Source organism: Gouania willdenowi, chromosome 14 (genome assembly GCF_900634775.1).
Source record: "Gouania willdenowi chromosome 14, fGouWil2.1, whole genome shotgun sequence".
In the NCBI taxonomy this organism is placed as follows: domain Eukaryota; kingdom Metazoa; phylum Chordata; class Actinopteri; order Blenniiformes; family Gobiesocidae; genus Gouania; species Gouania willdenowi.
Window position 1 is genome coordinate 9,091,937 of NC_041057.1, and position 14,497 is coordinate 9,106,433.

Consider the following 14,497-nt stretch of genomic DNA (forward strand, 5'->3'; position numbering starts at 1 on the left):
AAATCCAACGTCGCACACCCTCAAACCACAAAGCAACAGTCACTGTTGAGGTAGGACTCATTAAGCTAGGACTGATGACATCCGTTGACTCAGGAGGTGGGGCTCCAAACAAATTCGACATGGCACACCCTTGAACCAAGCAGCAGCCATGTTGAAAGTCTCAGGTCAATCTGAGCCTGATTTGCAGAGATATTTGAGGAACACACACACACACACGGACATTCATTGCTTTTATAGAGAGATTAACACATCATGTGTGCCAAATTAAGAGAACTATTAGCATACATGATGCTGACTGTGCACTATACTTTATCACATCTCATTTTTTTATTTGACCTAAACATGTGCATTAAACTTAAAATATGACAAGTTATTATATTACCTTCAAACCCACATCCAAAATCTCAGAAAAGACAAAAAATGCTAGTTTCGTCCCTTTTGATATAATTCCTACCAGAAAACAGATGCATTACAAGCATTACACGTGTAAACTTCTACTGCTTCATGAAACTAACTACTGCAAAATTATTAAAAAGCTCTTTCTAATTTTAAAAATACAATTATTCAAATAGAAAAATAGCCAGTTTCTCAGTTTTGCTGTACACAACAGTCATGTTTTAATTATCCTGATCTCTGCACTCACAGCAGCAGGCAAAAAACTCTTATGTATAACATCGCTCCCTTGTGGATATGATGTGGTAATGCATCCATTTCTATAGACTCAAATCACCCATCCTCTGTACAATTTACAGAATGGCATGTGAGCATGAAGTTGTTTTCAGTTGTACAACATTTTTTTAAAAAATGACATTTAAAAAATCATAATCTATATTTTATTTTGGATCACATCATTCATCTAACCTAACATGACATTTAAAATGTAGAAACAGCCAAAACTGTTCAAAATAACATTTTTTTTCCCCCTTCAGTCGGATCAAACATGAATAATATGCTAAGATGAACGGGCAGTGAGGGTTTGCATAGAAAAACACTGACAGATGTTGATGTTCAGAGCTCGACACCTCTTTGAGAGACTGCTTACTGTAATAAAGTGTGTAAAGTGCACAAACCGGCAAATTAAAGCAGAAAATTGGGTTTGAAAAAGATGGATTTAACATGGTTTGACAAAATCTTGGCGTGGAAGAGGTAGAGTGAGATCGATCAAAGATAAAAACTTGCAAACAAACATGACAATCCAGGGCAAGGGGCCAAAGGGGTATAAAAGAGATAATTACATTTCAATCATCTGCTGGGAAGAGATAAGATGATTTAACCTTATGCCAAAGTCCCATTCAGTTCTTACACAGAGCTCATTTTACTTCTGCTGCATTTTCATTTCTGCGACAACACTGAGACACTAAAATCAAAGACCTCCCTGAGTCTCCAAAGATCAAAGCAGATCCAGCAAGTTCATTTTGTATTCTTTTTTTTAAATAATACGTTGAGGTTTCATTTATTCAAACAACTTTTTTCAAGAAATTTATTTTGATCTCCTGACATGTTTCGACTGTCAACTATCAGTTTTCCATAGAGGCGTTTGCTGATCGCTTTGATGTGTCCTTTGATGAGTTCTTTCTGGGCATGGCCAACTAAACATTGACAATATTCAGCAGATGCCTCTGAGGAAGACTGACAGCTGACAGTCGAAACATGTCAGCAGATCAATGTAATAATTCCAGCAAGTGGATTTTGTCTTCTTTTTGGAAATAATATGTTATGGTTTTATTTATTCAGGCAACTTTTTTTTCTTAGGAAATTTGATCTCCTGACATGTTTCGACTGCCAACTGTCAGTCTTCCTCAGAGGAATCTAGTGACCGCTTTGATGTATCCTCACGAGATCTTTGATAAGGAAAGCATCAAAGCACCTACTGATTGCTTTCCTGTGTCCTTATGAGTTCTTTCTGGGTGCGGCCAGAAGGGCCAGAAAGAACCAATTTTATTTTAAGAGGTAATAGAGGAATTAGCACATGGGCTATATGAAAGAACTTGTGGGGATACCTTATAAAACTAACATATTATTTTAAAAAGTTAAACACGTCACTTGAATCGTACATTGATTGTCAGTCTTTCTGTATCTGCTACAGTATTTCTGTCCTTGTTTTAAGGATCTTCTTTTGACGGTCCTGCCAAGCACTCATCAGCTCCAGCCTCAGCAGAGATGAAACTCGTGTCCCTTTCCTCACTTTCTTTACCTCCACCTTCAGACGAACTGTTCTGGATGTCTTTCTCCTCTCCCTTCTCTGAGAGTTCTTCCTCAGTTTTCACCACTAGTTCTTTTCCGCTGATATCTGTACCCAGATGCTCCTTGTCCTTCTGCTCTGTCTCTGATCCCCTGGACTCCTCTGCTTCCTCTGACAAAGAGTACATCTCTCTAGAGAACTCTCCCACGCTCGACAGAGTCTCTTTGCCAGTCCAGTGCGGTTTTCGAAACAAGTCTAAGTTGTCTTTGGGGCAGTTTCCTCTCTGACTCGTTTGCTCCCTGGAGCTTTCCTCTGAGACAGCTGACAGGAGTCCGTTGGGTTGTCCGTTGAATGCGTCGGGTGGCCTGGGTGAAGCTGTCGAGCAGCACTGTTTGAGGATGGACGCTGCCATCTTGAATCGATTGAGTTTGCTTTTCACCTGGCTGCTGGGTGAACACGAGGTAACCTTTAATGAGGAATTTGGGTAAGCCAACCTGGAATCTACTGAGCTGCCACTGGCGTTTGCTGCTTGCAGGGCAGGATTCCCCGTCCTCATCATGCCCAACACCTCATAACGAAAGCTGGATATGTCCTGTTTCAGCTCCTGAAGGAATAAGTGAAATTAGGTAAAAAATATATCCAACTCCTGAATGCAGCATCTGCAGGGCACTCTGCAGCGTTTTACTCCCATTTCAATTCAATCAATACTAAGTGAATTTAGTCAGATTTACATAATAATGATGAAGCACTTTCTCCTTCTCAAAAAGCACACGTGGACATTTCATTGTTGGGTGGTTTTCAGCCAACTGCACATTATGATCAAAACCACAGCTGCCATTAACCAACAATTTAGTGCTTTGAGCCAGAAAAAGGAAAAAAGGTTTTTAATACATTTAGTGATGGTTGGGTCCAGCTTTACATTCATTTATTTATATTTGTAACTTGCTCCCCTGTTGCTAAACTATGACATTTTTGTTGGTTATTAAAATGGAAATGAACCTCCACAATCAATCCCTAAATATCAGATAATCAGAGTAAAGCTAATTTCAGTAATCGAGTCATGGTGTTAAAAGTGAGTTTACCTTGAAATTCTCTTCTGTCAGACCTTCTTCTGTCTTTGCCTCTCTGATCATAGCCGCGACGTAACGTTTCACTAAGTTTCTCACCACCTCCTGTAAAATTGGGAAAAAAACATTTTTAACACAATTCCGATAACTCAAAAGACAAAATAAATCAATATTTTAAACTCATCTATGCTCCATCTCAAAGGAAACACAACAATCCCCAATCATTTTGCAGGTGTTCACATTTCAAAACTGTGTGCAAAGAATGCTGATGATTGCGGTAATTGCAAGACTAATTCAGGAGACTATTGACTGGCTGAAAATGTATGAAAAAAATAAAATAGTCACAAAAACAGAGAAAACCGTGATGGTTTTACCTGATACTGATGATTGATCCTTAGGTTCTCAGCAGCTCGTCTCTGCAAAAACATGATGCACCAAACCAGAAGAATAAAACTAAAAATAAAGCATATTTAGTTTTTAAAAGCGTTAAAAACTTGACAAAAGTATAAACTAACTATAAAGTGTTTGTTCTTTGTCAGTTCATCAGGTAATTGTTTTATCTTCAGGTTAGAATAGATAAAAATAGCTATTTAATTTGAGTAGAAATTATGATTTTATATTATCGGACATTAGAGGACTATGCAGTCCAACCCAGTGCCTTCTTAGTTTAAGGTGAAATACTACACTACATCTGCATAAATCAGATTTAAATTTCTCTAATGGCCTTTGGATCTGTGCATAACAGAACATTATAAAAAAAAAAAAAAGTTATTACGAATATAAATAAGTACGATTCATACAAATTCCTATCTTCACTTTCGTTACATAATCGGTTACAAATGTTTGACAGAAAAAAAAAAAATTAAAGACGTACTCCAAGAGTCCCAAGGGTTTCCCGGCGCTTTGAGATGGTCCTTTTGCACACCTGCCTCTTAATCCAACACATGAGGTACAAGAATGATTTGGGGCTAGGGATGATGTTAAAGGGGGTGGGCAGTGTGGCCCCCTCCTCAAAGTAACTCATCCACAGCTTTGTCCTGGCAAACTTCCACTCAATGTCTGCATGGTCCTAAAACAACAAGACAACACCGTTACATTTTTTCCTTATTCAGGTGTTTGCGTGCATAGCTTTATGAGGACTTACTGCAATGTGCTGGTAGGAGTTGTTCATCATGGCTATGAGCATGTTTAGGAGCACCACCAATGAAATTATGTTGTACGTGCCAAACATGGTTGCACCAACAAACTCAGTGAATTGATGATCTGCATCCACGTTGGTCACATAGAGGCTAATCAGACCAAAGATGGACCAGAAGAGAGACTGTAGGGTCTCAAATAACCTAAAGGGGAAACACAAACATACTAAAATCGCACAGCCCTACGACTATCTATTTGGCATTCAGCGTCACACCATCAATCAACTGTTTCCAAAGGAAAAAGAAAAACCTTAATGCTGCTGGGGATGCTGCTGTACAGTATTTCATTCAAATGCTGTTCTCAGGCACTATTGACATTAGACTGCCCCCAAAACTCTCCCCAAAAGTGACATTTCTGGAGTTTTCATCAATTGAAAGTTGTGTCCAAACAATGGTGGATGTTGATATTGTGGCTTTCCACGAAAACACCTGAATGAAGCTGAATTTTAATTTCCAGCTCAGGAACAGTATTGAGAAAGTTATTTATGTGGCCATACTACATGACTTTTTGACCTTATATTTAGGGAACAGACCAGCTCAAATGAAGGGAAATGTGAATAAATATTTGTGCAATATTCTACTGGCTGCTGTACTAGAAAACAACTATGTGACAACATTCACACTATTGATGACTGGATTTGTATTGTCCAGGAAATATATGTTAGGGCTGTCACTTTAACATGTTATATGCGATCAATTAGATACAGGAAAAAATAACACGCTAAAATATTAATCGCGTTAATCGCTTGTTCTCATTGCACGCGTTTCCGGTATACCCATAATACTGATACACCGGCGACAACGGTAGAACCTTAGGAGAAGTCTTTGTGGGTGTTAATTTCAGTTAAAAAAAACACACCAGATGGAAAACTAAAGCTCAGTTGTGTGCAAATGGCGCAAGAACGTTTGTGGATCACCGGAGCTCTTCCTCCCCAATGCTAACTAGGTAGCAGCTAGCACAGACAGCGGTCCTACCGACACTACACTACACCAAGAGGCCAATCCACACTGGAAAAGATGACAGGGTTCAGAGCCAAAATGAATAAGTCCATGAGTGACAAATAAACAAAGTCAGTGGATAAATGACAGTCAACCACTATCGATGGTAGATGATGTGGGGATACTACTACTAGAAGTGACTACTTGATGTTATTACTGTACTTTATTTTGTGATGAAGAATGTTATTTTTGATGTGCTAATTGACAGCACTGTGGTTAATGGGTCTGTTTTATTTATTATATATTATTTGAAGGAGAGAAAAAGCAACATGTTTGGTGTTCAATAATTGTATTGATAAAAAAAAAAAAAATGTTCTTACTGGTGTGAAAACTTATAGCACTTCATATAAACCTGATGTTTTATTTCATTTGTATTTTCTATTATTTGTAGATTGACTAAAGTACACATCAATATTTTCCCTGATGGTCTAAATTAAAAGTATCAGCAGTCCTTGGGTCTAATCTCACATACAGAGGAATGAAAATAGTTCAAGTCTGTTAAAAACAAACAATAAATGACTTTATTAAGGCACTTTGTTGTACATAAATGTTTCGATCTGCCACAATAATGTAATTCAGTTGAAAATACCTGAAGTTGAGGGTGTTTCTCAGCAATTTTTAGGTGAGATTAAAAAACAGATAAATTAGATTAATTAATCACAAAACATAATTATCTAATCGCACAATATTTGAAAAGTTGTGAAGACCATGGAGCGTTCAGTTTTAAAATCTGCACTGATGTGTCTCTAATCAACTTATTTCTTGTTTGATTATTTACTTTATTATTATACAACTATGTATGCATATATGTTGTTTTGTTGATACTGTATATATAGTTAAAGATTTTGAAGTAAAGTTCCCGTCACATGACCATTTGTCAACAAACCCGTTGTTTGTAATGGATTCAAAAACAAACTTGCGAGCAGCAAATTCAACCTTCGACATCTGAGTAAATTCTCCTGTTTGTCGTGACTAAATACCTTTGATTTCTTGTTGTATGAGGCCTACGCTGTCTTTATTTGTGTTACTAAAATGTTAGTCATCATCCTCAGCAGCTTTAAACTTGTTGAAACTCACGTAGAGAAGGCGTTATTCTGCTCTACACAGCGGATGCCTTTACATTTTCCTTTCTCATCAGAGGCCTTGGTCTCATAATAAAAATAGAGCTGATTTAACCCATTAGCAAATGCTAACAGGACCTGGTGGGGAAAAAAAGAAGACGTGAGCATATACAGTAAAACGCACTCTGATCCACGTGATCGAGCAAAATAAACGTGACCCGATTTATTCCTTTCATAGTTCACATATCAGTGAGTTTACCAGACAGTAGATGAAGAGGAACTTCAGGATGTCCAGCAACATTCTCCCCAGTGAAATCTGCAGTGGGCCAAGGTGAGAGTTGGCTGTGAACAGTGAGATGAGGCGCAGGGAGCTGAAAATGTTGGCTATGGCAAACACTGCCTCAGCCACCAGAGTCGGGTGCCACATCTCCCACTGGTTCCTGGGTTTACTGCCGCTGAACTGTATTCATGGGGGAAAAAAACAGCAAACAAAGGTATTTAATCTCAGCAAAGGGTGTAAAATATCTGTAAGTCAGACAAAATGCGTACCTTAGTGTAAGCAACAATCTTGAGGGATATGGTGGCGAGGTACAGAGAGTTCATGACAAAGTCCATCAGGTTCCACCAGTCATGGACGTAGTCTTGGAAACCTCCATCCCACATCTGCTTAATCTCTGCCCAAATGAAGCCTACAAACACAAATATATCTTTGGTACAAGATATTAGTTTTTTAAACCATGTAGGGCAAAGTCAAAAGGGTCATTCCATGTCATTTCCATACATTTTCAGGACATCCCAAGCACTTTAGTCCAGTTGTTACTTAATTATTCAATAGGCACACTGTAAATTTTTAGTTTGATTGGAGTAATGCTTTTTGAGATATGGACAATTAAGTGAGGGGGGTATGTGTTGATTTTCATGTGTTTTTCCATTTTCAATTTCCAATATCTCAAAAATTACATCACATAGGAAACAGAGATGTGGAACACTAATACAGCTCTACCTACTCTCTCAGAATATACAAAAACATCTGCTATATGTTCTACCTGGTGGACATGTCAGCGCCTCAAAATAGGATTTTTTCCTATTTTGTCAGGGTTTGGGTCTTGCCTCATGCCTCAGCTCCCTGTCATTTGATCAGCTTTGAGCTATGTACATAGTTCAAATCACTAATGATGAGTCACATACTGTATATGTATTGGTTCTGATCTCTGCTTTTATTTATAGTCTAAAGGTAACTCTTTCTTGAGATATAAAACAATATTTTTTTTATTTTGGACCCAAACTTTGGGTTATTAAGACCACTCACAGATTCACATGAGGCTATTGTAGCTTGTCTTACAATTATTTATTGTTTTTAAGTTTTCCAATAGGAATATAAAAAAATATAAAAATGACCATGGGTTTGTATTCACAAGAACTGCTTTTAGTTTCTCTCCTTTTTACTCACCCAGCACCCAGGGAAGGATCATCCACTCCACAGTGGTAGGTGCAGGGCCTTGCCTGTCCTGCCTGTCCTGCTCTGTGGTGACGATGTGCTGCGAGGCGAGTAGGAGGAGGAACAGAAAGGTCAGGTAGGACGCTGTGTGGCAGATGAACTTGATGAAAGGTTTGCGGATGAAGAGGCCGTAGCGACTCTTCGGAGCGATGAGGTAGCACAGAGCAAAGACCGGGTACAGGAGGCCGATGAAGATGCAGGTGATGAACTTTCCAGCCCAGTGGCGCCTCCTCCAGCCGGGGAACTCGTCATACCACCGGGACGCCAAAAGCTGCTGACAGTTTGGCTGAGCTACAAACTTAAAAAGAAAGAAAAACATGGGTTTTATTTCTTTACCTGATCATTTATTACCACAACCCTATAAAAAACTGAACAAATCCAACCAGGGTTGGAGTCAGTTACATTTTCCAATTACAATTACGTCTTCAATTATCCATGCTCAATTACCATTATGGTGACCGGCATTTTTTCCAATTACAATTATTATTTTACCCTAAAAATCAGTTACAATTACATTCTCAGTTACAATTAATCCCAATTGTTGAGCCTCCAATTGTTGGCTTTCAGTTATGGTAACAGGTTGGTTTTGACCCATGTCTAAAATCATCTGTAAAATACACTAAAAAATATCATCTTTCATCCAATTTCTTTCTCATCTCTTGGTTACCTTGTTAGGCTTCCTTAGCCATAAAAAACATTGGTTTTAATATTTTTGGTGTGGGAGTCTGAGCCTTTTTTCTGTCAGTATAACATTTGATTTTTTTTTTTTTTTTTTTTTTTTTTATTATCAAATGATCTTGAGGAGAATTGACAGGTAGTGGGAAAATTTGATATAAAACACATTTTAATAATTGTTTACTACATACAGTTAGTATAAATCATAGAACTGTAACATGGTTCCACAGGTTTGAGTTTAAATGGTAGTTTTTACAGAACTTTCATGCCAATTGCAATTACAAACTCAATTACAATTCAATTATGATTACAACAGGAACATGTTTTTTTTTTTCCCAATTTTGATTAGAGTAATAATTATGCCATAATTGTAATTAATGAACAATTACGTGATTGCAATTATATTTGACCCCAGCACTGAATAAAAACACATTTACTGTATTTTCAATGATGTCTTCACCATGTTCTTGCATACGTTTCTTCACTTGCTTTCAGGATAGGGTTTACTTTACTATAAACACGCAAAAAGTTGATGTTGCTATATATCAGTTGTAATTGAAAAAAGCCATAACAGCAAATCAACACCTCAGAAAAACTCCCAATGCCGAAAACGTCAAAGTAACACTGGTGTAATATTCTTATCAGCCTATCAGGACACTGTGTTTCTTTCCAATACTTGAAAAGGTCAGAGCACTCCTGGAACAGGAGGCCAGGTTATCACATGCTCAACATACAGAGACAAACACAATCACAGTCAACAATCACCAGTTCATTTTTACAGTGAAAATCCATGGGAACTCGGAGTGCATCTGCTAAAAAATCCATGACCAACTGACTAACTCTAAATGCCAACCATAACAAATGTGAAAAGCTTAAAAGCACAAAGCATAAAGAAAAACAAAAAGTAGGAAGTGTGTGTAATATTCTGCACTTCAACAGGTTCAGACAGACATTGTTTGACTGTTATGATCCAAAAAAGGTTCATTCTAGAATGGAATTGTGCTGAAGACATTGATTTCCTGATGGTTCACTTCGTTTCCTAAGAAATATGACAATGTTTGGCACCAGATTTATAGAGGAAAAGAACATTTTTTTCATTTTAAAGATTGAAACACTTAAAAGCATTAAGAGTCCTTTGGCCATATTTTCCCCTTTTTGGTTTGCTGGATATATTGTGTTTCTGTGAGATCACTTCTAAGGGCAGCTGTCCTTAATTATTTAGACCAGAGATGGGCAACTGTTATCACAGCGGGGGCCAAAATGTGATTGTCTACTGACAAATCTGAGCAATAATACAGGAACGACCAAAGGTTTTATTTAGTCTGCGTTTTTGGAGGAATTTTGTGTATTTCTGTAGTCATTTTGTCTGATTTTGGAGCCGTATTATATAATGTGGTTCTTTTTTTTGGGTGTTTGTGGAGCCATTTAGTGTATTTTTGTTTTAGTTATGCATCTAATGCGTCATTTGGTGTATATTTGTTGTTGTTTTTAGATATTTTGTTTGTTTTGGGAGTGATTTCGTGTATTTTTGTTTTCATTATGTGTACTGCATGTTTATAGAGTGATTTTGTGTTTTAGTGTATTCTTTGTGTATTAATTTGACATGTTTTTGTGTATTTTTTTTACTGTCATTTTGCGTGTTTTTGTTGTGTCTTTTTTTGTTACCCTTTTGTGCATTTTTTGAGTCATTTTGTTCATTTGCTGAACAGAATTAAACCGAGAGCTGCCTTTGGCCCCCGGGGCCACCAGTTACCCCTGTGTGGTTTAGATGTTTGCTAACGTTAGACATGGTCATCAGCTCGAGGTGCATTACAGAAGGGGGAACTCAAAGCCTGCATTGCAGTGGCTCAATCGTACAGGGATTGGTTTAAAGGATAATGCAGTCCATTTCTGTGGGTGGATGTGATCCACAGCTGCCCCACATCTGCAGCTCCAGGTGATAAACTACACTGTGCGGTGCGAAGTCTTATTAAAAAAAAAAAAAAAAAGAGCCGTCAACGCATATGAATGCACACAATCACACACACAGCATTGGCCGTCACCATTGGGTGCCAACACTTCAACTCTGCAGCCCCGTTTCCATGGAAACCACTGATCTGTATCTGTCTCGGGGGGCTGTGGGAGAATAGCTCACATTTACAGACTTTACGGAATCGCCAACAAACACGTGGGGCGAAGCAGTGACAGAGCAGGCGAGGAGATGCATTTCATGGATGAGGGGAGCAGTGAGGAACGCTGTCAGGAATACAGTGTTAAATAAAAGGGTTTATTTGGACCAGAATCCTAAAAAAAAGATGGAACGATCGTAGCTCAGTGTCGGGGTCTGCACCAAAAGCAAAATAAAAAATGAAAGTGATTGAACAGTGAACAAAAAGGTTCGTTTTAGCCTCGCTACTTGTTAGAGCTCTATCTTCAATTAATGACGGTAAACTAACTGTTCTGGGCCACTTGAAGTTTGGTCCTAATGAACACGATGTATTTTGCACTGACAGCGAAGATAATGAGGTCAGACATTTACGCAATTACCATAACGATGATATTCAACAAAGACGCTGTAATAATTAGGCAATAACTCATTTAAAACAGGAAATCTGTGGCGTGCCATTACGCACTTTCAGTCGAGATCATGAATCCGATGGGAGAAAAGGTTCTGTTCATAATGATGCAACAGCAATAGAGGAAGAATTTAATTGGAGTGAGACAGTCATGTTTATATATATATATATATATATATATATATATATATATATATATAAACCCTTCTATTCAGTTTGTTATCAAAGATATAACATCCTTCTGATGTCACGATCACCAAAGCAGTAAAATGTCACGTGACCTAATCACACCAACATTCACAACAATACAAAATTATTTAAACTCAACATTCAATTAAAGTTTAATAAAAAAAAAAATATTGTTCTCTAATCTTGTTTTGTTTGTTTTTTCACGAAGAAAAAAAAGCAAATACCACTTTTTTCTTTATATTAAAATATTTTTTATCATTACATTTAAAAAGGATTTAAGTAATACGCTTTTTGCACATATTGCGATTTAACCTTTGAGATTAAATAAATGCTAATTATTTTAACGTCTGGAGAGTTGTTCTGACAAGAAAACACTACTGATCTAATTAAAAGTCTATTTCCAATGCATTTCCTTAAACTGTGCATGTGTAAAAATGACGACACATTGACCATCTGAATACATGGGACTTGTTTTAGTTTATAGAGGAAAGGTAAAGCTATAACAAGTCAATACATTTGAACAAAGAGTTTTTAATTATGCTGTAATAATACGTCTGAATATCCAAATCTGGGATGTTAATGCTGCAATGAACTGTTAATGACTATTTATAGCAAAGCACTTCTTCCTGTTTGTGGAATTTAATCCCCTTTAATAGAGACAAAACATGTTTAGCAAAACGAATTGTAGTTTTTACGAGATATCACAAGGGGGCAACATCAAACTACAACTTGTTAAAATTGACAAATCTCTTTGATAGTTTAAAAATGATAGGAACAAGTTGTGTGTTGCACGGTGAATCATTTAGATGTACTCAATATATATAAATAAATAACAGTAAAACACTGCTGAAGTTGCTGAGATAATAAAATAGAAGTAAGGAAAAAAAAAAACAACACATTTTATTAATTCACTATTTTTCTGATTTGGCCTCCTATGGTATAACACAGACTGTGCTCTAAGAGCTCAGCTCTTTATAAAGACAGCCCGTGGAGATTTATCTCCCCACCATTATAAATTGCCTTTGTACCCTCTGAGAGCACAGCAGCAGCAACGCTGAGCAAAACACACAAAAGACAAACAAGCATGCGTTCACATTTCACACGTGCAAAAAGAGTTGAAAGCAGAATTGTCCTTTGCCTTTTCAGTTCTAGTGAAAAGCAGAGGTGCAATGACTCACTGCAATATCCATAAAACCATGCAAATTATTAGTGCCAGAGAGCTGGAATAGATGAGTCGGGATCCCGTCCGACAAAAGGCCCTGAGCACAATGAATGCACACTGCAAAAAAAACCAAAAAAACAAAAAAAAAACATGATACATGACACAGCCTCACATCCTGAGTGAGACTGTGGAGAGAAAAAAGCTCAACCAAAACCCTGTAATCATGCACAGCTGCATAATGAAACACACATTTATTTTCTCAAGTATTAGTCTGGTACTATTCATTAAACGAGGACAGTTGCTTCTTTGTGTTGAACTGTTAAAAGAGAAGCATGAAAAAACACCAGTTAAAAAAAAATGATCATTAACAAGAAGTGAAAGACGCAAAATAATGAATTTGTTTGTTTCTATTTTATCTGATATATATACATTAAGTATTGAAAAGAGATTTTTATTTTTAAAATCTGTTTTTAAGAGTCACCATCATAACAAAGGTGCAGAAATCAAATACTATTATACCAATATACAATATAAATGTTTTTTTTTAAAAAACCTATATTATATTGTATTATAAAAATGTAAAAACAAAATGAAAATGAAACTAAAAAACAAAAAAATTAATAAGAAAACTAAAACATTTAAATGAAATAAAACAAAAGCTGAAAAAAAAAAATATATATATATATACATTAGGTTACAAAATAAATTTTCACCAAATTTTGCCAGATTGCTTTTTGCCTTGTTCCAATTGCTGCACATTTAGGGGTGGCACACTTTTTCCATAAGATTCATGTTTTTTCTATTTTTAGGAATATTGTTTGAACTGTTCTAATGTTATTACCTGTATAAATACAGGGAGAGACTATTAATGAACGTACTTAACTTTATATTGTTCAAATTTCTGATCTCTAAAAGTTGTGCATTCTTCGGTTGAGCAATGAAAATACAGAAAAAAGTGAGCCACCCTTTATTGATGTTATATTGGCAACATTTTTGGTACAGATGTTCAAAATGTCAATCGGAACAAGCAAAAATGCAATCTGGCCAAATTTGGAAAACTTTTACTTAGAGCATCATATTGTGAACCACCCAAATAATATATTTATATATAAGTTAGGCATACAATTTCTAAATGGCCAATCATTAACACAAAATGAGGCTCCATTCAGTAATGACGATGCAAAATGAGTCCCAACAACTTTAGGAGACAAAGACATTTATCACTAGAAAAGGGCAGCAGGGAGGATAGTTACTGCATAGTCACATGTGGCTCTTCATCAAAGTCTTTGTTCAATCGAGCGCTGTTATAAATTTGATGCAGCCAAAGGGCATTATGGGACATCTCCTGGTTAATTAAAGCACTGCTGGGGAGAGGTTGTGGCAGTGGGTAGCAGGAGGGGCGTTTGTTTACAGCCATGAACTGAAAATATGGATAAAATGACCAGCCCAGCTGTCCATCATCATCATCCAGCTGTGCTCGTCCACCATCCCAATATGTCATTTTATTTAGTGACTCAGCACGTTCATTAAAATAATAGCTGTTACTGTAATATAAAGCAATGAGTTAATTATAGGAAGATTTGGCTTATAATAAATGCAGCAGGCTGAGAACACAATGTGTTTCTAGCACGTCTCACACAGGGATCAGTTTACAGCGTTCTGTCATTAAAAAATGGATCAGCTGTTGGGGTCAGTTTATTGACCACCGCGCTATAAAACCAGCTAGAATCAGCTCATATCTGATAATGGAGATCCACTCAGAACATGAGGAAAGTAATGATTGGATAAAGTGCCAATCTCAGTGCTTTATTGTTACTACTTTGAGGTAAGACACCAAAGAAGGCTAGAGAAACGGGAAAAGTGAAGGTTTTAAAGTATTTATGGATAACACTTGTTGTGTAAGAGAACCTCGA

The 14,497-nt window shown here is 36.9% G+C and overlaps 1 protein-coding gene across 2 annotated transcripts in view; it reads right to left on the reverse strand.

Moving 5' to 3' along the window:
- Positions 1-817: 817 nt before the first annotated feature.
- The window catches only part of LOC114475252 (short transient receptor potential channel 4-like), a 38,238-nt gene continuing 24,558 nt past the window's right edge, over positions 818-14,497 (reverse strand). Inside the window, exons 7-15 of one of the 2 annotated variants that reach the window (XM_028465921.1) lie at positions 7,956-8,301; positions 7,055-7,194; positions 6,765-6,965; positions 6,522-6,643; positions 4,394-4,589; positions 4,124-4,318; positions 3,624-3,665; positions 3,265-3,354; positions 818-2,786 (exon numbers count right to left, since the gene is read on the reverse strand). In XM_028465921.1, the coding sequence (XP_028321722.1) occupies positions 2,103-2,786; positions 3,265-3,354; positions 3,624-3,665; positions 4,124-4,318; positions 4,394-4,589; positions 6,522-6,643; positions 6,765-6,965; positions 7,055-7,194; positions 7,956-8,301 (2,016 nt within the window). In that variant the 3' untranslated portion in view covers positions 818-2,102. The remainder of the gene's footprint in view (positions 2,787-3,264; positions 3,355-3,623; positions 3,666-4,123; positions 4,319-4,393; positions 4,590-6,521; positions 6,644-6,764; positions 6,966-7,054; positions 7,195-7,955; positions 8,302-14,497) is intronic. The other variant, XM_028465923.1, reaches the window with a different exon arrangement.